The 23,817-nt window shown below is 48.9% G+C and overlaps 2 protein-coding genes across 3 annotated transcripts in view; both read left to right on the plus strand.

The window, feature by feature from the left end:
• Window positions 1-9,584, plus strand: part of LOC144481892 (activin receptor type-1B-like) — an 85,896-nt gene extending 76,312 nt beyond the window's left edge. For both annotated transcript variants that reach the window (XM_078201054.1, XM_078201055.1), the window contains 2 exons: window positions 3,396-3,526; window positions 5,063-9,584. In XM_078201054.1, coding sequence (XP_078057180.1) covers window positions 3,396-3,526; window positions 5,063-5,188 — 257 coding nt within the window. In that variant the 3' untranslated portion in view covers window positions 5,189-9,584. The remainder of the gene's footprint in view (window positions 1-3,395; window positions 3,527-5,062) is intronic.
• Window positions 1-23,817, plus strand: part of LOC144481893 (Golgi reassembly-stacking protein 2-like) — a 739,438-nt gene that overhangs the window by 676,866 nt on the left and 38,755 nt on the right. The gene's annotated exons all lie outside the window — the stretch shown is intronic.

A 23,817-nucleotide genomic window follows, 5' to 3' on the forward strand; every position in this document is an offset into this window, starting at 1 on the left:
CAGCAGCAGGGAAGAAGCTGTTCTTGAGTCGGTTGGTACGTGACATCAGACTTTTGTATCTTTTTCCCGACGGAAGAAGGTGGAAGAGAGACTGTCCGGGGTGCGTGGGGTCCTTAATTATGCTGGCTGCTTTTCCGAGGCAGCGGGAAGTGTAGACGGAGTCAATGGATGGGAGGCTGGTTTGAGTGATGGACTGGGCTACATTCACAACCCTTTGTAGTTTCTTGTGGTCTTGGGCAGAGCAGGAGCCCAGACCAAGCTGTGATACAACCAGAAAGAATGCTTTCTATGGAGCATCTGTAAAAGATGGTGAGAGTCGTCGCTGACATGCTGAATTTCCTTCGTCTTCTGAGAAAGTAGAGGCGTTGTTGGGGCTTTCTTAACTATAGCGTCGGCGTGGGGGGGACCAGGACAGAACGAACAAAGAACAATACAGCACAGGAACAGGCCCTTCGGCCCTCCAAACCTGCGCTGCTCATGTGCCCAACTAGACCATTCGTTTGTATCCCTCTATTCCCAGTCTGTTCATGTGGTTATCCAGATAAGTCTTAAACGATCCCAGCGTGTCCGCCTCAATCACCTTGTCCGGCAGTGCATTCCAGGCCCCCACCACCCTCTGTGTAAAATACGTCCCTCTGACATCTGTGTTGAACCTTGCCCCCCTCACCTTGAACCCGTGACCCCTTGTGTTCGTCACCTCCGATCTGGGAAAAAGCTTCCCACTGTTCACCCTATCTATGCCCTTCATAATTTTACACACCTTTATTAGGTCGCCCCTCATCCTCCGTCTTTCCAGGGAGAACAACCCCAGTTTACCCAATCTCTCCTCATAGCTAAGACCCTCCAGACCAGGCAACATCCTGGTAAACCTTCTCTGTATTCTCGCCAAAGCCTCCACGTCCTTCTGGTAGTGTGGCGACCAGAACTGGATGCAGTACTCCAAATGTGGCCTAACCATCGTTCTATACAGCTGCATCATCATATACCAACTTTTATATTCTGTGCCCTGTCCAATAAAGGCAAGCATGCCATATGCCTTCTTGACCGCCCTCTCCACCTGTGCTGCCACCTTTAAGGATCTGTGGACTTGTACACCCAGGTCCCCCTGTGTGTCTATACTCCTGATGGTTCTGCCATTTATTGTATAGCTCCCCCTTACATTAGATCTACCGAAATGCATAACTTCGCATTTATCTGGATTAAATTCCATCTGCCATTTCTCCGCCCAATGTTCCAGCCTATCTATATCCTGCTGTATTCTCTGACAATGTTCATCACTATCCGCAACTCCAGCAATCTTCGTGTCGTCCGCAAACTTACTGATCACACCAGCTACATCTTCCTCCAAATCATTTATATATATCACAAATAGCAGAGGTCCCAGTACAGAGCCCTGCGGAACTCCACTAGTCACAGACCTCCAACCGGAAAAAGACCCCTCCACTGTTACCCTCTGTCTTCTATGGCTAAGCCAGTTCTCCACCCATCTAGCTAGCTCACCTTTTATCCCGACAGGTTGTTGGTGATCTGGACACCTAAAAACTTGAAGCGCTCGACCATTTCTACTTCATCCCTGTTGATGAGACAGGGACATGTTCTCCACTAGGCTTCCTGAAGTTGATGCTTATCTGGGCGATAGGCTCATCGGTAGATGTCATGGTTCAAGACAAATGGAGCATTAATGGCAGCGTTAAAGAATAAAGAAGGTGAACACTCCCTTTGTCTTGTGTCCATGACATCTTTGTCAGTCCACTCAGGCTGGTTTAGCTCAGTTGGCTGGATGACTTGGTTTGTAGAATCCTGACAGTGCAGGAGGAGGCCATTGAGTCTGCACTGACCACAATCCCACCCAGGCCCTAACCCCAGGTATTTACCTTGCTAGTCGCCCTGACACCAAGGGGCAATTTATCATGGCCAATCCACCTAACCTGCACATCTTTGGACTGTGGGAGGAAACCTGAGCACCCGGAGGAAACCCACGCAGACATGGGGAGAACGTGCAGACTCCACACAGACAGTGACCCGAGCCGGGAATCGAACCCGGGTCCCTGGTGCTGTGAGGCAGCAGCGCTAACCACTGTGTCGCCCATGATGCAGAGCAACAGCGCGGGTTCGATTCCCGTACCGGCTGAAATTACTCACGAAGGCCACCAGAGCAGGATTTACTCAGTTAATGGTAGGGCGTTGGGGAGAGTTACAGAGCAAAGAGATCTCGGGGTACATGTTCATAACTCCTTGAAAGTGGAGTCACAGGTGGATAGAGTGATGAAGAAGGCATTCAGCATGCTTGGTTTCATCGGTCAGAACATTAAATACAGGAGTTGGGACATCTTGTTGAAGTTGTACAAGACATTGGTAAGGCCACACTTGGAATACTGTGTGCAATTCTGGTCACCCTATTATAGAAAGGATATTATTAAACTAGGAGTGCAGAAGAGATTTACAAGGATGCTGCCGGGATTTGATGGTTTAAGTTATAAGGAGAGGCTGGATAGACTGGGACTTCTTTCCCTGGAGCGTAGGAGGCTGAGGGGTGATCTTATCGTGGTCTCCAAAATAATGAGGGGCACAGATAAGCTAGATAGTCAATATCTTTTCCCAAAGGTAAGGGAGTCTAAAACTAGAGGGCATAGGTTTAAGGTGAGAGGGGAGAGATACAAAAGGTGTCCAAAGGGGCAATTTTTTCACAGAGGGTGGTGAGTGTCTGGAACAAGCTGCCAGAGGTAGTAGTAGAGGCAGGTACAATTTTGTCTTTTAAAAGGCATATAAACAGTTACATGGGTACGATGGGTATCGAGGGATATGGACCAAATGCGGGCAATTGGGAGTAGCTTGGGGGTTTAAAAAAAAGGGCGGCATGGACAAGTTGGGCCAAAAGGCCTGTATCCATGCTGTAAACCTCTCTTCTCAACCTTGCCCCTTGCCTGAGATGTGGTGACCCTCAGGTTAAATCGCCACCAGTCAGCTGTCCCCCTCAAAGGGGAGAGCAGCCAATAGTCACCTGGGACTGGAGAGCGGGGGAGGGGAAGAAATGCTTTGCAAGATTTATTGAGCGTTGCCTCACCGGCAATACATTTTGACTTAAATGGGGGCAAATAGTGATGGGCATGTGGGCTGTTAGTCAAGATGCCAACTCTTGTTACATCACAGTCCTGAGGTAGCAGTTGTCCACCTGTGAATGTAGGGACTGTAATGGCAATTTTTCTCTCTCTCGGGAGAATTGTTCTTGTATTTTAGACCAATGTTGCCCCCCCCCCCCCACCTCCCTCATGCGTCTCATCAACTCATCTTTACATTTTCAGATAAGATGGAGAACAACCCCAAAGGCTTCATCTTTTGATAATTTGACAGTTCCTTCTTTTAATTTATGTTTTTCCCCCCCCCCACCTCTGCAGGAATCCATGAGGATTATCAGCTGCCATATTTTGACCTTGTGCCCTCTGACCCCTCCATAGAGGAAATGAGGAAGGTTGTGTGTGAACAGAACCTGAGGCCAAATGTCCCCAGTATTTGGCATACTCATGAGGTAAGGCCGTTTGTGTGTTTTGGGGTGGGGAGAGGGAGTTCGTAGAAACTTTGTTTGAGAGGATTCTGCTATCCTGAAAGGTCTCGGCCGTTGGAGGCCCAAGCCCCATTTTGCAGTGAGCTATTGATTCTGTTGCTATGGTGCGCCACTCCTGAGATTGCCCCTTCAATAACGGTGTGACACTGAGGGAGGGTGGGGTGGCTGAGGTGAGATGTTAAACTGAGGGCCCGTCTGCCCTCCCTGTCAAAGATGGCACTGTTTTTCAGAAGGACAGCAGAGCTCTCCCCCAGGGCACCGGCCAATATTTACCCCTCAATCCACAGAGGTGCATTCTCCGGCCACCCCATTGTGTGAGTTTTATAGATTCCGTACAGTGCAGGAGAGGCCGCTCGACCCATCCAGTCTGTACCAACGACAATCCCACCCAGGCCTTATCCCTGTAACCCCACGTATTTACCCTGCTAGTTCCCCCTGACACTAAGGGGCATGGCCTATCCTGCTAACTCACACTGGGGTGGTACAATGGTGGGCACTACCTGGCAGTGCCAGGGACCCGGGTTCAATTCCTGACTTGGGTCACTGTCTGTGCGGAGTCTGCACGTTCTCCCCGTGTCTGCGTGGGTTTCCTCCGGGTGCACCGGTTTCCTCCCACAGTCTGAAAGACGTGTATGTTAGGTGCATTGGCCGTGCTAAATTCTCCCTCGGTGTACCTGAACAGGCGCCGGAGTGTGGCGACTGGGGGATTTTCACAGTAACTTCATTGCAGTGTTAATGTAAGCCTACTTGTGACAATAATAAATAAACTTTAAAACTTAACCTACACATGTTTGGACACTAAGGGGCAATTTAGCATGGCCAATCCACCTAACCTGCACATCTTTGGACACTAAGGGGCAATTTACCAAAAGAGAAAATGCTGGAAAATCTCAGCAGGTCTGGCTGCACCTGTGGGGAGAGAAAAGAGCTGATGTTTCGAGTCCAGGCGACCCTTTGTCAAAGCTAAAAGGTATAGAAAGTGGGAGATAATTATACAGCAGGGTGAAGGATGCTGCCAGGCCTGCTGAGATTTTCCAGCATTTTCTCTTTTGGTTTCAGATTCCAGCATCCGCAGTCATTTGCTTTTATCCAAGGGGCAATTTAGCACGGCCAATCCACCTACATATCTTTGGACTTTGAGAGAAAACCGGAGGAAACCCACGCAGACACGGGGAGAACGTGCAGACTCCACCCAGACAGTGACCCGAGGCCGGGAATTGAACCCGGGTCCCTGGCGCTGTGAGGCAGCAGTGCTAACCACTGTGCCACCCCAGATTACAGTGTGTAAATTAGCTGCTGTCTCCCCAGGTTACGAGAGTGACTCCACTGTGGGCAGGCTGGGATGAGATATGCCTGGTTGGGATTGAGTTTGGGCAGCTCTTGCCTCGAGAAAGGGTCACCGGTGGTGGTGGGACTTTCTTGAGGGAAAAAAAAAGAAGGGGGCCAACTCTGCACGTGGTGATGCTTGCTGACTGTTGTCCACTTCCCCTTTGAATGCAGGCGCTGCGTGTCATGACCAAGATCATGCGGGAGTGCTGGTACGCCAATGGCGCCGCTCGGTTGACGGCTCTCCGCATCAAGAAAGCGTTGTCGCAGCTGAGCATTCAAGAAGACGTCAAGATCTGAGGAGCCGGGGGGAGGTGGGAGAGAGAGAAGCAGGGCACTGCGGGGAATCGAACCTACGCACCACCTGCTGCCGCTTTGGCCAAAGTCTACCTCACTACACAAAGAACCAATCCTGCTGAAGTGTTGACTGGAAAAAGTATCCTCTTTTATTTGACGGGGGAGGGTTGGCGAATGGGGCGGGGGAGGGTTGAGGGAAAACATAAACCAAGGCTACGATAAGTATTAGGAATTGCTTGTGGATCGTATTTTGATAGGGAAGTGGTAATTTTTCGTGACAGGAGAGGGAGCAAAGATGGCTTCCCGACACGGTGAGAGTTAGGCCTAAAAATTGGCGACCGCAAGTTGGTTTTTTTTGCGCCAACCTTGAAACTACTTGGCTTGTTTTGAAATTGCAACGTGTTCCTTCAACAGTGGGTCCCCTCCACCATCCCCAAGCAAATTGTTTCCTTTGTTTTACGAATTAATGTAAATTTTTTTTCTTAATGTCAGTGTAAGGAGGACATTTCTAGCTGTACAAATGAAATGGAATTGCCAAGTAGGTGGGGCCAAAGAAGCCCAATTGATTGAAACCCGAGCTCTCCGATCCCTTGTTTTTTTAGACTAACCGGTTTTTAGATTATTACTTGTGGCAAATTTTATCAACAGAAAATGTAATCTGCCGTGAAGCCTGGCTAACTGACTGGCTGGCTGCCTCCTTGGCCGTACAGGGGGGGGGTTCAATGGACGTTGCCCGGGCAGTTGCGTGACGTGCGCGCACTATTGTCCGCGTAGCTTAGTCGGGTGCATTGTTGTCGATTTGTGGGTCATCCCAAAATGGCGGCTGTGTGAAGAGAATGAGGCTAAATTGACTAAACTCTGAAGGGAAGTGGTTTGAGGCGACGATCGTCGAAGGTTTGAATTGGGAACTGTGTTCGGGTATTGGAGTGATTGTTCCCCCCCCCCCCCCCCAGGATGGCGGCTGGATCAAAGACCCCCATACCAGTTGGCAGGGGTTGGCGAGGACCAGGTGTTGCCACTCGAGTCCTCCTGGGTTCCTTGAGCCTTCCTCGCAGCTTTGCACTGAAGGAGGACGGGTGGTGCGTCAGTGCTCCAGTTGTGTACAAGGAGCCGTTGGCACCTCCCGGAAGCCTGGAACCCATGCTTCAGTTTGGTAAGGAAGAAAGATGGTAAACGTTTCTTTTGGTCTCTGCTCTGCCCCCTCCCCCTTTGTCACCCAGCCAGTTTTTTTTGTTCCGTAACTGGCCCAGCAACATTCTTTTGCGGTTGTTGATGGCTGGTTTTTTTTTTAAACATAATACTTCGGGAGTGGGGGGAGAAAGAGTCAATGGTTGGCGGCAATTGCAAAATCTAGCATGTGAGGTGAACGTAGATTTGTTTATTGGGCTCGTTGTTCCCCAACCCCCCCACCCCTGTTGAATTCACTCCAGATTTTGAAGTGTTTTAATGTACCTCATGAGAAAGGTTACCCTCCACCCTTTTTCATGGTCCCATTTTTACTCTCTCTCTCTAGAGAGAGAGAGGCTATCTTAACTCTTGTGCAGACCGAGAATTGAACCGTATACCTGATTGAGCTGCAACACACCCGTGTATTTGCCGACTGAACCAACACCTGACTTTTTTTCAAATCAAAACAATCGCCTCATTTCCCTAACGAAGTGTCGCTGGGTTGTCCAGTTGTCGGCCATCTTGGAGGCACTTCAGAATCAAAACATGGCGGTTCAGTCACTCCTGATTTTGGTTTTGAATAATGGCTGAACGGGTTTATTGTCTGACTGCCACAGTGAGGGGCCTACTCTTCACATTTCAAGGGGCACCGTTGTCATAGCGAGGCCTCTCTCAACAGGCCTCATAGTCCATACAATCGCTGGGGAGTGAGGAGGAAATCTCCAATCAAACATCATTCTGTTACCATGGAATCCCTACAGTGCAGAACGAGGCCATTCGGCCCATCACGTGTGCACCAACAGCAATCCCACCCAGGCCCTACCCCGTAACCCCATATATTTATGCTGTTAGTCCCCCTGACACTAAGGGGCAATTTAGCATGGCCAATCCACCTAAGCTGCCATCTTTGGACTGTGGGAGGAAACCGCAGCACCCAGAGGAAACCCACGCAGACACGGGGAGAATATGCAGACTCCACACAGGCAGTGACTCCAGGCCGGAATTGAACCCGGGTCCCTGGCGCTGAGAGGCAGCAGTGCTAACGACTGTGCCACCGTGTCGCACCACCTGGGCAACAGTGATAAATGTGAACTTAGTGGTTCTCTGCTTTTATTGAGCTCCTCCTCCTTCCCCTCCCTCCCCCGGTTGGCACAGCAGTGAGGTCGGTACACCTTCCTGAGTCGGTATGACCGTGTAGCAAAAAGGTTGGCAGATGCTTTACCTCTCTGTGCAGATGGTATGGTGACCTGCTGAACACGTCCTGGCACTGAAATGCCAAAGTTAATTGGCATGTACTGCACATGGAAAATGCTCGTTGTATTGTAGACTACTGACTTACACCTGTCTTTTTTTTTAAAAAAATTACCTCACGGTATGCAAATAGAAATCGTTACATTGTAAATACTTTTGTTATGATGTGAAACTTGATATTGTAGAGCTTGTATTTTGATTTTTGACGTGCTTTGGGCCAGTTGAAGACTACTGCTGTTGTATAAACAAATTGCTTCACTGTTTGAATATTTTTCTATGGGGCCTCCTATGCTGTTGTGATTGGTGACGGTATTTGTAAATTTGTTTTCTTCATGCTGCTAATACGATTTCGAATGCTGCACGGCCTCCGAAAAAGGGCCCACACTGCTCGATTGACTGGCCAAAGTCTTGCTGGGTGAGGTGGGCAGGCAAGCTGGCATCTGTCCATCTGCCGGGTCTACAGCACTCCTTGGCTTCCGTTGGGTGTGGGAAAGGCTGCCTGCAAATATGACAGGGGGGCAGGGGGAGGGGGGGCGATTCTCGTAACCCTTGCCCACCCTACACTCCCAAAATGCCTGTTCCCTCCATCTTTTCCATCCTCTCTCTCACTCTCAGAATGCCTCTTCCCCCTCTCTCTTCCATTTCGCACACACTCCCAGAATGCCTCTTTCTTCTCTTTGCCATCCCACACACACTCTCAGAATGCCTGTTCCCCCTCTCTGCCATCCTCTCTCTCATTCCCAGAATGCCTGTTCCCTCTCTTTGCCATCCCGCGCACACTCCCAGAATGCCTCTTCCCTCCATCTTTGCCGCCCCTCTCACACTCCCAAAGGGCCAACTCCACCCCCAAAATTGTCCAGATTTCCAAAATGCCATGTGCTCCTTCTGAAGTTGCCAACATTTTAGAAGCAAGGTAACACTGAGCGCATCTCTGATGGCGTTCTTTTTATTTATTGGCTGCTGCAGTGCATGCTGGGCCACAGAGAAGCCATATTGGCTCGTACATATTGGCATCAGCTGTTGATGGAAAGGCCTCTCGATATTAACTCTTTAGGCATTCATGTGGAATTGGAGTGAAGGGCAAAAGGTGTGGATTCATCACACCCGAGCCTGAGTCTGTCTTTTTGCCCAGTGCCCACACATGCAGCAGAGCCACCGGATCGAGTTGAGCAAAGGTGGTTTAGGCATGTCTTCCACTCTCTCCACCTCCAACTTTGCCGCCTCCTTGACTGAATTCTAACCCTGCACGCACCACTTCCAGCCAGGCACTGCGATCGCCAATCGCACTCTGGCCAATAGAAAAGAGAAAACAGCCATGTTGATTCTGACCTTGGCATGCCCCAAAAGTCCTTAAGAAGGGTCGTCACAATTGCAATGGCGGAAATGTGACTGCCATTTTGTGCAGAGCAAGCTCCCACAAACAGAAATGTGACAACTTGGCCTTTTTGAGCTGTTTTATTGACGAGCAAGGGGATGAATGTTGGCTTGGACACTGTTCCCCGACTCTTTTGTTTTTTTTCCACGCTGAGTCGTGGGTGTTTTTTTTGTACGTCCAACAGAGAAATCGAGGCCCCATCTGTTCTTCCATCTCAATGGCAAGATGGCGCTGTCAACAGTGTAGCACTCCCTCTAGTACCGCGCGGGCAGCATAAACAGATTATGGACTCGGGTGTCTGGTGTGGGGCTTGAACAATGCCAGTCGCTTTGCAAAAGCCAGCAGCCAGGCGGGCTTGCTTAAGGGTTATTCCTTGGCCTCCAATCGATGCTGCTCCGACTCCACCTTCACTTTTTAACCATGCTAATCTGGCTCGAAAGGCAACTAGGTGGCCAGTCGTCCCCGAACTGAACCCAGCAAGGTTTTGGCACGTCCCACTGGTGTATTTGAACTAACTGGAGTGTGTTTTAACTGATGTATTGCATTCTTCATGGGTTGTGATCCAACTTATGTGTACATATTGGAAAAATAAAGCGCAATTTTTCACTTGTGTTGGGTTATTGGTGTCAAAACGACTCGTGTTGTGGAGTCTTAAAATTTTGCGTCACTTGAGGGAGGCCATTCGGCAGCCTGTGTCCATTCTGGCTCTCTCCAGAATGTTTATTCTTACACAACGCGCTTGGGATTCATTAAATTTCTCTTCCCTGGAGATTCGGCCTTTTGGTTCGAACACTGGCTCGTTTACAAGATTATGAGGAGCATGGACAGAGTGGATAGTCAGAAGCTTTTTCCCCAGGGTGGAAGAGTCAATTACTAGGGGGCACAGGTTTAAGGGGCAAGGTTTAAAGGAGATGTACGAGGCACATTTCCCTGGGTGGGATTGTGGTCGGTGCAGACTTGATGGGCCGAATGGCCTCCTTCTGCACTGTAGGGTTTCTATGATTTCTATAATACACAGTGAGTGGTGGGTGCCCACAGTGAGTGGAGGGAGGTAGTGGAAGCAGATATGATAGTGAGTTTTGACAAATCCATGAATAGGATGGGAATAGAGGGAAGTGGTCCCCGGAAGGGTAGATGGTTTTAGTTCAGTCGGGCAGCATGGTCGGTGCAGGCTTGGAGGGCCGAAGGGCCTGTTCCTGTGCTGTAATTTTCTTTGTTCACTGCTGGTTACACAGTCCAGCTCGATGTTGACCTGCAGTCACGGTGGCACAGTGGTTAGCACTGCTGCCTCACAGCGCCAGGGACCCGGGTTCGGTTCCCGGCTTGGGTCACTCTGTGCGGAGTCTGCACGATCTCCCCGTGTCTGCGTGGGTTTCCTCCGGGTGCTCCGGTTTCCTCCCACAATCAGAAAGACGTGCGGGTTAGGTGGATTGGCCGTGCTAAATTCTCCCTCTGTGTACCCGAACAGGAGTGTGGCGACCGAGGGATTTTCACAGTAACTTTATTCCAGTTAATGTAAGCTGACTTGTGACACTAATAAATACACTTTACTTCAGTTGTGGAAACCTGGTTGGCGTGGATGAGTTGGGCCGAAGGGCCTGATTCTGTGCTGGCTATCTCTGACAACGGATCTCTTGCGCTCTCTGGTTTAGGCCACTTCGCCCACCTCCAATCTTCTCACTAAGTGAGTTTTTTTTCTCTCAATAGGAGCTTGAGATTAATTATTCTGCTTGCTGAGGTAAGCAATGCTGTGTCAAGGGTTGTTTATGATGTCAAGTGGGCTTTGTAATTTAGGAGCCTAGCTTGTGAAATAATATTTCTCAGCAAGCTGTTGCATGCATCGTATCAAACGTAATATCTCCAGAAAGCACTGGATATTTACACTGCTGACAGTTGTGCAAGTTAAAAGGAGAAGGGTGTCGAATGTCAGCCCTGGCATCCATCTTGTCTTGTCAGGCAGTGCTGGCCTAGTGCCAGCAGGAAGGCAATGTTTCTGATTCCAAAACTGGGTGTGTCCTGAAGCAAAACACTGCAGCTACTGGCAATCTGCAAAAAAAAGCCGGAACACACTGGAAATATTCAGCTGGTCTGGCAGCATCGGCAGAGAGAGAACGGGTTCAAGTTGCCGGAGAGGTCGGGACTGATGTATGAATCATAGAAACTCTACAGTGCAGAAGGAGGCCATTCGGCCCATTGAGTCTGCACCGACAACAATCCAACCCAGACCCTATCCCCATATATTTGCCCTACTAATCCCTCTAACCGATGCATCCCAGGACACTTAATGGGCAATTGAGCATAGCCAATCCACCTAACCTACACATCTTTGGACACTAAGGGGCAATTGAGCATAGCCAATCCACCTAACCTACACATCTTTGGACACTAATGGACAATTTAGCATGGCCAAACCACCTAACCTACACATCTTTGGACACTAATGGACAATTTAGCATGGCCAATCCCCCTAACCTGCACACCTTTGGACACTAAGGGGCAATTTAGCATAGCCAATCCACCTAACCTGCACACCTTTGGACACGAAGGGGCAATTTAGCATAGCCAATCCCCCTAACCTGCACATCTTTGGACACTAAGGGGCAATTTAGCATAGCCAATCCCCCTAACCTGCACATCTTTGGACAAAAAGGGGCAATTTAGCATAGCCAATCCACCTTACCTGCACATCTTTGGACACTAAGGGGCAATTTATCATGGCCAATCCACCTAACCAGCACATCTTTTACTGTGGGAGGAAACGGGAGCACCCGGGGGAAACCCACGCTGACACGGGGAGAATGTGCAGACTCCACACAGACAGTGACCCAAGCCGGGAATCGAACCCGGGTCCCTGCCGCTGTGAGGCAGCAGTGCTAACCACTGTGCCCCCCCATCGATTCAAGTTGGAAGGACACCTGTTTGCGACACATACTTGCAGACGACTGGCTGGTGCCCTGCCCTCAGTCTGTGCCCCCAGGGAGGAAGGGGAGAAGAAGGGAGGTGCGTGGGAACTGGAAAGATGTCAAGCCTGAGTAACAAACAAGATGTTGTTGCCTCCTCCTAAGTCAAACAGTCATCTCATCATATTGCCGCTGTACATTCTCGACCCAGTTCAGGTTGGAGCAAACATTCCCAACACACCCAGCCCTGTCTCCATGCAGAAACAATGGTCATATACAAATAGAGTCATCAAACAGAACAGGGCCCTGGGCCATGCGCTGGAGTGAAAGCAATGTCTTCATGCCATAACAGATCCTCACTTAGAGAACTGCTTACAGGTGGATTTAGCGCCAAAGCAAGTGTGCCTCTTTTCCAAAGCGGTTGCATGTGTGTGGTTCTGTGTTTGTTTGCCAGATGTGAAGTTCCCCCGGGTGCAGGCAGTGGAAAAAGCGGCAATTCATCCACTTTAGTCATGTATTTGATTTGATTTATTATTGTCACATGTATTGGGATACAGTGAAAAGTATTGTTTCTTGCGCGCTATACAGACAAAGCATGCCGTTCATAGAGTACATAGGGGAGAAGGAAAGGAGAGGGTGCATAATGTAGTGTTACAGTCACAGATAGGGTGTAGCGAAAGATCAGCTTAATATTTGATTTATTATTGTCACATGTATTGGGATACAGTGAAAAGTATTGGTTCCCGTGCACTATAGAATCCCTACAGTTCAGAAAGGGGCCATTCGGCCCATCGAGCCTGTACCGGCAACAACCCAACCCAGGCCCTATCCCCATAACCCCACATATTTATCCCGCTAATCCCTATAACCTGAACATCTCGGGACACTAAGGCAATTTAGCATAGCCAATGCACCTAACCTACACATCTTTGGACTGTGGGAGGGAGCGCATGCAGACATGGGGAGAACGTGCAAACTCCACACAGACAGTAACCCAAGCTGGGAATCGAACCCGGCTTCCTGGCGCTGTGGGGCAATAGTGCTAACCACTGTGCCGCCCTTGGGCAAATCATACCGTTCATAGATAAGGAAAGGAGAGAGTGCAGACTATAGTGTTACAGTCATAGCTAGGGTATAGAGAAAGGTCAACTTAATGCAAGGTAGATCCATTCAAAAGTCTGACAGCAGCAGGGAAGAAGCTGTTCTTGAGTCGGTTGGTACGTGACCTCAGACTTTTGTATCTTTTTCCCGATGGAAGAAGGTGGAAGAGAGAATGTCCGGGGTGCGTGGGGTCCTTGATTATGCCGGCTGCTGTTCCGAGGCAGCGAGAAGTGTAGACAGAGTCAATGGATGGGAGGCTGGTTTGAGTGATGGATTGGGCTACATTCACAACCCTTTGTAGTTCCTTGCGGTCTTGGGCAGAGCAGGAGCCATACCAAGCTGTGATAACAACCAGAAAGAATGCTTTCTATGGCGCATCTGTAAAGGTTGGTGAGAGGCGTCGCAGACATGCCAAATTTCCTTTTGATGTCTTCTCATGCAGTCAGCTGCCAACTTCTGTCGGCCGCACTCCCCCCGCCCCCCCCCCCCACCCCACCCAATCATTCCTCCCAATAGAAGCTCAGACCATGAGCACTCACTTGCGTTTTGCACTCGGTTGATGAAGAAAAGACACTTCTCTCCATGGCACCTTTCGTGCATTCTGGGCACCGCAATGCTATTTACTGCCAATCAAGAGTGGCGACAATAACAGCTTGTCTTTGTGTGGCACCTTACACATTAAAGTAAGACTGAGGGGCGGTGGGGTTTAGGGAGGAAATTCCAGGGCTTGGGGGATAGGCAGCTGAGGGCACGGCCGCCAATGGCGGAGCGATGGAAATCGGGAATGCTCAAGAGATGGAATTGGAGGAGGACGGAGGGCGCTAGGCTTGGAGGAGGTTACAGAGAGAGTGGAGGTTGTGGAGTTGGGAGGGGGAGGGTAGCACAAAAAACCATGAAGAAAGCAATTTCAAAACTGCCAGAGGTGAGAGCCGTTGTCGGGCATCACGCATATACTATCCCATCACATAAATGTTCAGAGAGTCAAAGAACATATTTATCTCAATGGAGTCCCCAGTTGCAGCGTCACCATAAATTCCCTCTGGCACCTCACCTCTTATGCACCCATTGCAGCCCTGTTGGAAGCATGCTTAATTCTTATACACCTGCCTCAGTCAATTTGGAAACACCCATTAGATTTTCCAAACTTGGCCAAGTGGCAAAGTCCTGTATGATCTGACCCGCAAAGAAAAAGGGATTTAATTTGTGGATTTGAACAGCGCATCAATATGACACAACTCTGAAAGTCCGCAAGTGTGTCGCAGGCCACAGCAAGGTTTTCTTCCAATAGATCTCAAATGTCTACCTTTTTTTCCTCCGATGGGACGGTGACACAATGATTAGCACTGCTGCCTCACAGCGTCAGGGACCCGGGTTCGATTCCCAGCTTGGGTCACTGTCTGTGTGGAGTTTGCACATTCTCCCCGTGTCTGCGTGGGTTTCCTCCGGGTGCTCCGGTTTCCTCCCATGGTCTGAAAGACGTGCTGGTTAGGTGGATTGACCCGAACAGGTGCCGGAGTGTGGCGACTAGGGGGATTTCGCAGTAACTTCACTGCAGTGTTAATGTAAGCCTGCTTGTGACACGAATAAATAAACTTTAAACTCTGTCCAAAGTATCAATATTTCTTTTGTTTTTACCATTGGAAGCTAATGACAATTCTATTAAAATATAAATGATGCAGCATTTTCTGTAAGTCATTGTGAAATGTTGGGCGTGGATTAAATGTATTGAATCTTATTCATGGGGACACGGTAAGTGAACAAGCCCGATTTCAATCTCGCGGCCCACTGAGATGAAGGAGGGCCACTCACGCAGCCCACTCACCAGCCTAGGTTGCCCATCATTGAGTTACAGGCTGCAAGTGGGATCTTAGAATCCTACCGTGCAGTAGGATGCCATTCGGCCCATCGAGTCTGCACCGACCACACTCCCACCCGGGCCCTATCCCCATAACTCTATGCATTTACCCTAGCTAGATCCCCTGACAGTAAGGGACAATTTAGCATAGCCAATCCATCCAACCTACACATCCATTGAGGAGAGATTGGGGAAACTGGGGTTGTTCTCCTTGGAAAGACGGAGGATGAGGGGAGACTTAATAGAGGTGTATAAAATTATGAAAGGCATAGATAGGGTGAACGGTGGGAAGCTTTTCCCCGGGTCGGTGGTGACGTTCACGAGGGGTCATAGGTTCAAGGTGAAGGGGGGGAGGTTTAACACAGATATCAGACGGACATATTTCACACAGAGGGTCGTGGGGGCCTGGAATGTGTTGCCGGGCAAGGTGGTGGAGGCGGACACACTGGGAACGTTTAAGACTTATCTAGACAGCTATATGAACGGAGTGGGAATGGAGGGATACAAAAGAGTGGTCTAGTTTGGACCAGGGAGCGGCGCGGGCTAATTGTTCCTGGTTTCTCGTTTCAAGGCTTCATTCTATGATCATCTTGCTGGTGCCAGTACAGAGTGAGACTGTGGATAGTTGGGAACCTGTCTCGGGGGCAGGGAATTCATATGGTGTTCGTGGAAGTGGAAATGACTAGGGTTGGGAAGCATTTTCCGATCGGGGCCATTGTGATCTCCTGGACTCGTTTCGATCGCCTCAGGGGGTCGGAGAGGAATTTCCCAGATTTTTTTTCCCCATATTGGCCCTGGGGTTTTCACTCTGGGTTTTCGCCTCTCCCTGGAGATCACATGGTCTGGAATGGGGGGGTGGGGGTGAGTTAGTAGGTTGTGATGAACAAAGCATCGTAGCTGTGAGGGACAGCTCGGTGGATAGGATATTGGTATGTAGATAGGCTGGAAAATTGGGCGGGGATCCTGGATTCAGGATTCAATCCTGGACCGGGGAGCGGCGCGGGCTTGGAGGGCCGAAGGGCCTGTTCCTGTGCTGTATTGTTCTTTGTTCTTTGTTCTTTGTAACCCGCACATCTTTGGACACTAAGGGACAATTTAGCATGGCCAATCCATCCAACCCGCACAGCTTTGGACACTAAGGGACAATTTAGCATAGCCAATCCACCTAACCTGCACATCTTTGGACACTAAGGGACAATTTAGCATGGCCAGTCCACCGAACCTTCACATCTTTGGACACGACAGGGCAATTTAGCATAGCCAATTCACCTAACCTGCACATCTTTGTATGCTAAGGGGCAATTTAGTTTGGCCAATCCACCTAACCCGCACATCTTTGGACACTAAGGGGCAATTTAGCATGGCCAATCCACCTAACTTGCACATCTTTGGACATTAAGGGGCAATTTAGCATGGCCAATCCCCCTAACCTGTACATCTTCAGACACTAAGGGGCAGTTTAACATGGCCAATCCACCTAACCCGCACATCTTTCGGACTGTGGGAGGAAACTGGAGCACCCAGAGGAAACCCATGCAGACACGGGGAGAATGTGCAAACTCCACACAGACAGTGATCCAAGCCGGGAATCGAACCCGGGTCCCTGGTGCTGTGAGGCAGCAGTACTAACCACTGTGCCACCCCAAACACAAGGAACAAGATCTTCCAGTGGCCTGCGAAACACCAACTTCTTGCAGAGTTGGGGTGATGGACCAGATTTGCACCAAAATCCACAAATTCAATACCACATCTTGAAAACACCTTCCATGGCCATCAAGTCCTGAAGTGAGATTTGGACCCTGACGCTTTGGCATGTTGGCTGACTCGAAAATGGGCTCGCAAGCCACTCAGTTCAAGTAATTAGGGACGGGAAACAAACGCAACTTTTGCCAGCAATGCCCACATCCCATGAAGGAACGAAAAAAGGACACAGGCCGGAATCTTACCACCGTTCACGCAGACGGGATTTTCCCATCCCGCCGCAGTGAACGGAGATTTGGCTGGCCGCCAAATTCTCCGACCTCGGAGAACGGCCGGTAAGATCGCGCCTGAAGGCCGGAATTTTCCGGGTTCAAATCTCACTTCAGGACTTGATGTCGTACGTCCTGTCACCACTGCCAGCAGGAATGGAGAATTTGTGGCTCGGCCAAAACTCCATTCACAGCAGCGGGACTGGAGAATCCCAGCGGGGAGGGTGGTGGTAGGGGCGGGGGCAGCGGAGTGAGATTTGCCCACATCCAGTGAGGGGATATTTGCCCACAGCGCAGTGAGGGGAGGTCGGAGAATCCCAGCCGAGGCCTCGGTTTAACAGCTCAAATGGCAATGCGGCACTCCCTCAGCACCGCACTGCAGTGCCAGCCTACTTGAGATGTTTTGCGTAGGGTTTGAACCGTGTTATAGGGTGTTTCGAAGTGGATAGGTACTGTCCTCCACTACAGACAGTACAAAACTCACAAGGTAGATATCTCTGTATAAAGCCATAACATTTATTTAACACAAAAACACAACAAGCAGCTGCTCGGAGATCATCAAAAGGGTTAAGCAATTCTGAAATGGAGCCACAGAACCTCTCCGATGAATCTAACATATACAATCAAAAACAAATCAATTATAGAATTTCTTATCGATCGTTCCTGCCTCATTTTAGTTCAAAATCAATTACATTTAGTATGCATACATCAATAATAATCCATGACTTATATCTCAGCCAATTGCATTTACCGTCTAGCATAATGATTTTTGATTTGTCCATTCCATCCGGACACTAACTCCCATCTTGGCTAAACTCACATCTTTGTTGCTAAAAACTATAGACGTTCATTATCAAGGTCAAAGTGAATATTCCCACTGGCTCACTGCCAGGTTGAATAGACATGTGATCCTGCATCCAGATGCATATCTATTCTATATCTCGACAATGAATGCCCCTGTTCATAAAGTTGCAAAATATGTTCCCTCACCAAAAAAGTTCTGATATGAATTCTGCTAACTACCAGGCTCTGAATTCTTCACATTTTTTTGATTTGATTTGATTTATTATTGTCACATGTATTAACATGCAGTGAAAAGTATTGTTTCTTGCGTGCTATACAGACAAAACATACCGTTCATAGAGAAGGAAAGGAGCGAGTGCACAATGTAGTGTTACAGTCATAGCTAGGGTGTAGAGAAAGATCAGCTTAATGCAAGGTAAGTCCATTCAAAAGTCTGATGGCAGCAGGGAAGAAGCTGTTCTTGACTCGGTTGGTACGTGACCTCACACTTTTGTATCTTTTTCCCGATGGAAGAAGGTGGAAGAGAGAATGTCCGGGGTGTGTGAGGTCCTTGATTATGCTGGCTGCTTTTCCCGAGGCAGCGGGAAGTGTAGACAGAGTCAATGGATGGGAGGCTGGTTTGTGTGATGGATTGGGCTACGTTCATGACCTTTTGTAGATCCTTGTGGTCTTGGGCAGAGCAGGAGCCCATACCAAGCTGTGATACATCCGGAAAGGATGCTTTCTATGGTGCATCTGTAAAGGTTGGTGAGAGTCGTAGCTGACATGCCAAATTTCCTTAGTCTTCTGAGAAAGTAGAGGCGTTGGTGGGGCTTTCTTAACTGTAGTGTCGGCATGGGGGGACCAGGACAGGTTGTTGGTGATCTGGACACCTAAAAACGTGAAGCTCTCGACCCTTTCTACTTCGTCCCTGTTGATGTAGACAGGGACATGTTCTCCTTTACGCTTCCTGAAGTCGAAGCTTTGCCATCATGCCATACGGCAACCTGCTTTTGACCGAAGTGAACAATGATTCATACAATACTTAAAATACATTTAAAAAATCTCGGCAATATAGTTTAAAATCATAATTACTTGCTTGATTCTATTACTGCATTTATACATGTGTAAACCATTTGCCTCATTAGCTTCTTAACTTTGTTTCAAGATTGATTTAACCCCTTACTGTCAGTACCTTATGTATTTATCTAAAACCTTAGTAGCTGATTAATGACTTCCCCCTTCAAACTCCCGCGGGATCAAGAGTGAGTCAAGGCAGCCGCTCCAAAGCGAAGAAGGGGTTTGGCAAATGTTTTTTTATCTCTCGTTGTTACTTTGGACACTGCGGGTTTATTGTCTAACCACAGGTCACGAGTAATGCTGGGAACTTCTTAATCTGTGTCGTTCCATGCAGCGCCAACGGAACCCTCCGGAATCTTAAATCGGACCTGATGCAGAGTCTTGTCCTGGCCTTTTGTCCCGAGGCATGGTACATTGGGGAAACCATGCAGACGCTACGACAACGGACGAATGAACACCGCTCGACAATCACCAGACAAGACTGTTCTCTTCCTGTGGGGGAGCACTTCAGCGGTCACGGGCATTCAGCCTTGGATCTTCAGGTAAGCGTCCTCCAAGGCGGCCTTCACGACACACGACAGCGCAGAGTCGCTGAGCAGAAACTGATAGCCAAGTTCCGCACACACGAGGACGGCCTAAACCGGGATCTTGGGTTCATGTCACATTATCAGTAACCCCCACAGCTTGCCTCCTGATCTTGCAGAATCTCACTGGCTGTCCTGTCTGAAGACAATACACATCTCTTTAACCTGTGTTGAATGCTCCCTCCACCCACATTATCTGTACCTTTAAGATCTGGTTGGCTGTAGAGATTTGCATTCTAATTAGTATTCTGTAACTTGATTTCTGTGTCTCTGTGCACTGTTGGAGAACAGATATCCACTCCATCTGACGAAGGGGCAGCGCTCCGAAAGCTTATGGTATTTGCTCCCAAATAAACCTGTTGGACTTTAACCTGGTGTTGTGAGACTTCTTACTTTTGTGAATTCCCAAGCAGTGTTAAATTTTGTGAAGTTTAAAATAAATCCACCAGGGGGCGGGCTTTAACTGCCTTTAGAAATTTACTCGCAAAAGCCCAACTTGGGCATTCACACAAGCCTATTCTTATTCTTTACATTCTAGCTCTCGACCTGAAGCACACGTCAGCTTCCACCCAGCTCCGTCTCTGTGCCACCCCCACTCGCCAACTGCCCAGCTAACACCCTGATCTGGACAACCCACTGCTTATCCAGCTAAACATTGACAAAACCCAAACAATCCACTATTGACTCCCACTAGCACCAAGGTAAGTAAAAACAGAAGTGTTACAGTGCAGAAGGAGGCCATTTGGCCCACCGTGTCAGTGCTGGTTGTCTGAAGGAACCCCACCCCTGCCTTTTCCCTGCAGTCTGCAAGTTTGTACCCTTCAGAGAATGATCCAATTCGCTTTGGAAAGCCTCTATTGGGGTGGCACGGTGGCACAGTGGTTAGCGCTGCTGCCTCACAGCGCCAGGGACCGGGTTCAATTCCAGCCTCGGGTCACTGTCTGTGCGGAGTCTGCACGTTCTCCCCGTGTCTGCATGGGTTTCCTCCAGGTTTTCCTCCGGTTTTCTCCTATACTCCAAAGATGTGCAGGTTAGGTGGATTGGCCATGCTAAATTGCCCCTTAGTGCCCAAAGATGTGCAGGTTAGGTGGATTAGCCATGCTAAATTGTCCCTTAGTGTCCAAAGATGTGCAGGTTCGGTGGATTGGCCATGCTAAATTGCCCCTTAGTGCCCAAAGATGTGCAGGTTAGGTGGATTAGCCATGCTAAATTGTCCCTTAGTGTCCAAAGATGTGCAGGTTCGGTGGATTGGCCATGCTAAATTGCCCCTTAGTGCCCAAAGATGTGCAGGTTAGGTGGATTAGCCATGCTAAATTGTCCCTTAGTGTCCAAAGATGTGTAGGTTAGGTGGATTGGCCATGCTAAATTGCCCCTTAGTGTCCAAAGATGTGCAGGTTAGGTGGATTGGCCATGCTAAATTGTCCCTTAGTGTCCAAAGATGTGTAGGTTAGGTGGATTAGCCATGCTAAATTGCCCCTTACTGTCCAAAGATGTGCAGGTTAGGTGGATTGGCCATGCTAAATTGCCCCTTACTGTCCAAAGATGTGTGGGTTAGGTGGATTGGCCATGCTAAATTGCCCCTTACTGTCCAAAGATGTGCAGGTTAGGTGGATTGGCCATGCTAAATTGCCCCTTACTGTCCAAAGATGTGTAGGTTAGGTGGATTGGCCATGCTAAATTGCCCCTTACTGTCCAAAGATGTGTAGGTTAGGTGGATTGGCCATGCTAAATTGCCCCTTACTGTCCAAAGATGTGCAGGTTAGGTGGATTGGCCATGCTAAATTGCCCCTTAGTGTCCAAAGATGTGCAGGTTAGGTGGATTGGCCATGCTAAATTGCCCCTTACTGTCCAAAGATGTGTGGGTTAGGTGGATTGGCCATGCTAAATTGCCCCTTACTGTCCAAAGATGTGTGGGTTAGGTGGATTGGCCATGCTAAATTGCCCCTTACTGTCCAAAGATGTGTAGGTTAGGTGGATTGGCCATGTTAAATTGCCCCTTACTGTCCAAAGATGTGTGGGTTAGGTGGATTGGCCATGCTAAATTGTCCCTTAGTGTCCAAAGATGTGTAGGTTAGGTGGATTGGCCATGCTAAATTGCCCCTTACTGTCCAAAGATGTGCAGGTTATGTGGATTGGCCATGCTAAATTGTCCCTTAGTGTCCAAAGATGTGTAGGTTATGTGGATTCACCATGCTAAATTGCCCCTTAGTGTCAGTGGGATTAGTGGGGTAAATACGCGGGGTTACGGGGATAGGGCCTGAGTGGGATTGTTGTCGGTGCAGGCTCGATAGGCCGAATGGGCTCTTTCTGCACTGTAGGGGTTCTATGATTCTATGACCCTGCTTCCACCACACTCTCAGGCAGCGCATTCCAGATCCTAACCATTCACTGCGTGAAATAATTTTTTCTTCTGTTGTTATTGCTTCTTTTGCAAATTATCTCCAATCTATAATTGCAGGGGCTCTGACCCAAATTTTTAATTCCTTTCTGGCCATGGGAGAGGTGCCAAACGACGAGAGAACAACTAATGTGGTTCCGCTATTTAAAAAGGGCTGTAGACTTAAGCCAGGGAACTACAGAGCAGTGAGTCTCACGTCAGTGGTAGGGAAACTATTGGAGAAGATTCTGAAGGAGAGAATCTATCTCCACTTGGAGAGGCGAGGTTTGATCAGGGAGAGTCAGCAGAGGGAGGTCATGACTAACAAATTTGATTGAATTTTTTGAGGAGGTGACCAGGTGTGTAGATGAGGGCAGTGCAGTCGATGTAGTTTATATGGATTTCAGTAAAGCCTTTGACAAGGTCCAACATGGGAGACTTGTAAAGAAGGTAAATGCACACAGGATACAGGGTAATTTGATAAAGTGGATTCAAAATTGGCTCAGTTGTAGGAGACAGAGGGTGATGAGAGAAGGCTGCGTTAGTGACTGGAAGCCAGTGTCCAGTGGCGTACCACAGAGACCTGTGCAGAGTCCCCTATTATTCATCATTTATATAAATCACATTGAAGACTATGTGGGAGGTAGGATTAGTAAGTTTGTGGATGACACAAAGATTGGCCGGGTGGTTAACAGTGAGGTGGAGTGTCTTGGGCTACATGAAGATATAGACAGAATGGTAAAATGGGCGGATAAGTGGCAGATGGAATTTAACCCTGAAAAGTGTGAGGTGATAACACTTTGGAAGGAGTAATTTGACAAGGAAGTATTCAATGAATGGTCGGATACCAGGAAGTTCTGTGGAACAAAGGGACCTTGGTGTGTTTATCCACAGATCTCTGAAGGTGGAAGGACAGGTTAGTAGGATGGTGAAAAAGGCAGATGGGACATTTGCCTTTATCAATCGAGGCATAGATTACAAAAGCAGGGAGGTCATGTTGGAGTTGTATAGAACTTTGGTGAGGCCACAGCTGGAGCACTGTGTGCAGTTCTGGTCGCCACATTATAGGAAGGATGTGGTCGCACTGGAGGGGGTGCAGAGGAGATTCACCAGGATGCTGCCTGGGATGGAACATTTAAGTTATGAAGAGAGGTTGGATAGGCTTGGGTTGTTTTCTCTGGAGCAGAGAAGACTGAGGGGTGACCTGATCGAGGTGTACAAGATTATGAGGGACATGGACAGAGTGGATAAGGAGCAGCTGTTCCCTTAGTTGAAGGACCTGGGTTCAATTCCCGGCTTGGGTCACTGTCTGTGTGGAGTTTGCACATTCTCCTCATGTCTGCGTGGGTTTCCTCTGGGTGCTCCGGTTTCCTCCCACAGTCCAAAGATGTGCGGGTTAGGTTGATTGGCCATGCGAAAAATTGCCCTTAGTGTCCTGAGATTCGTAGGTTAGAGGGATATGGGGGTAGGGCCTGGGTGGGATTGTGGTCGGTGCAGACTCAATGGGCCGAATGGCCTCTTTCTGCACTGTCGGGATTCTATGATTTCTATGAAGGGTCAGTCACGAGGGGGCACAGGTTCAAGGTGAGGGGTGGGAGGTTTAGGGGGGATGTGAGGAAAAGCCTTTTTACCCAGAGGGTGGTGAGGGTCTGGAATGCGCTGCCTGGGAGGGTGGTGGAGGCGGGATGCCTCACATCCTTTAAAAAGTATCTGGATGAGCACTTGGCACATCATAACTATGGGCTGGTAAATGGGATTGGGAGCAATTTAGCACGGCCAATTCACCTAACCCCCACATCTTTGGATAGTAAGGGGCAATTTAGCACGGCCAATCCACCTAACCTACACACCTTTGGACACTAAGGGGCAATTTAGCACGGCCAATCCACCTAAGCTGCACATCTTTGGACTGTGGGAGGAAACCGGAGCACCCGGAGGAAACCCACGCAGACACGGGGAGAACGTGCAGACTCCACACAGACAGTGACCCAAGCCGGGAATCGAACCCAGGTCCCTGTCGCTGTGAGTCAGCAGTGCTAACCAGTGCTAAGGAAGGTGAAGGAAATCTGTCCTGTTAACACTTATTCCACTCACACCTGAACTCCGAGTCAAGTTTGTGTCCCTACTTAACCTGCGTGGGAGGCTCATTACAACTGACCGTCAGACTTTGTGAAGAGGAAGTCCAAGAT

Source organism: Mustelus asterias, chromosome X, assembly GCF_964213995.1.
Source record: "Mustelus asterias chromosome X, sMusAst1.hap1.1, whole genome shotgun sequence".
NCBI lineage: Eukaryota > Metazoa > Chordata > Chondrichthyes > Carcharhiniformes > Triakidae > Mustelus > Mustelus asterias.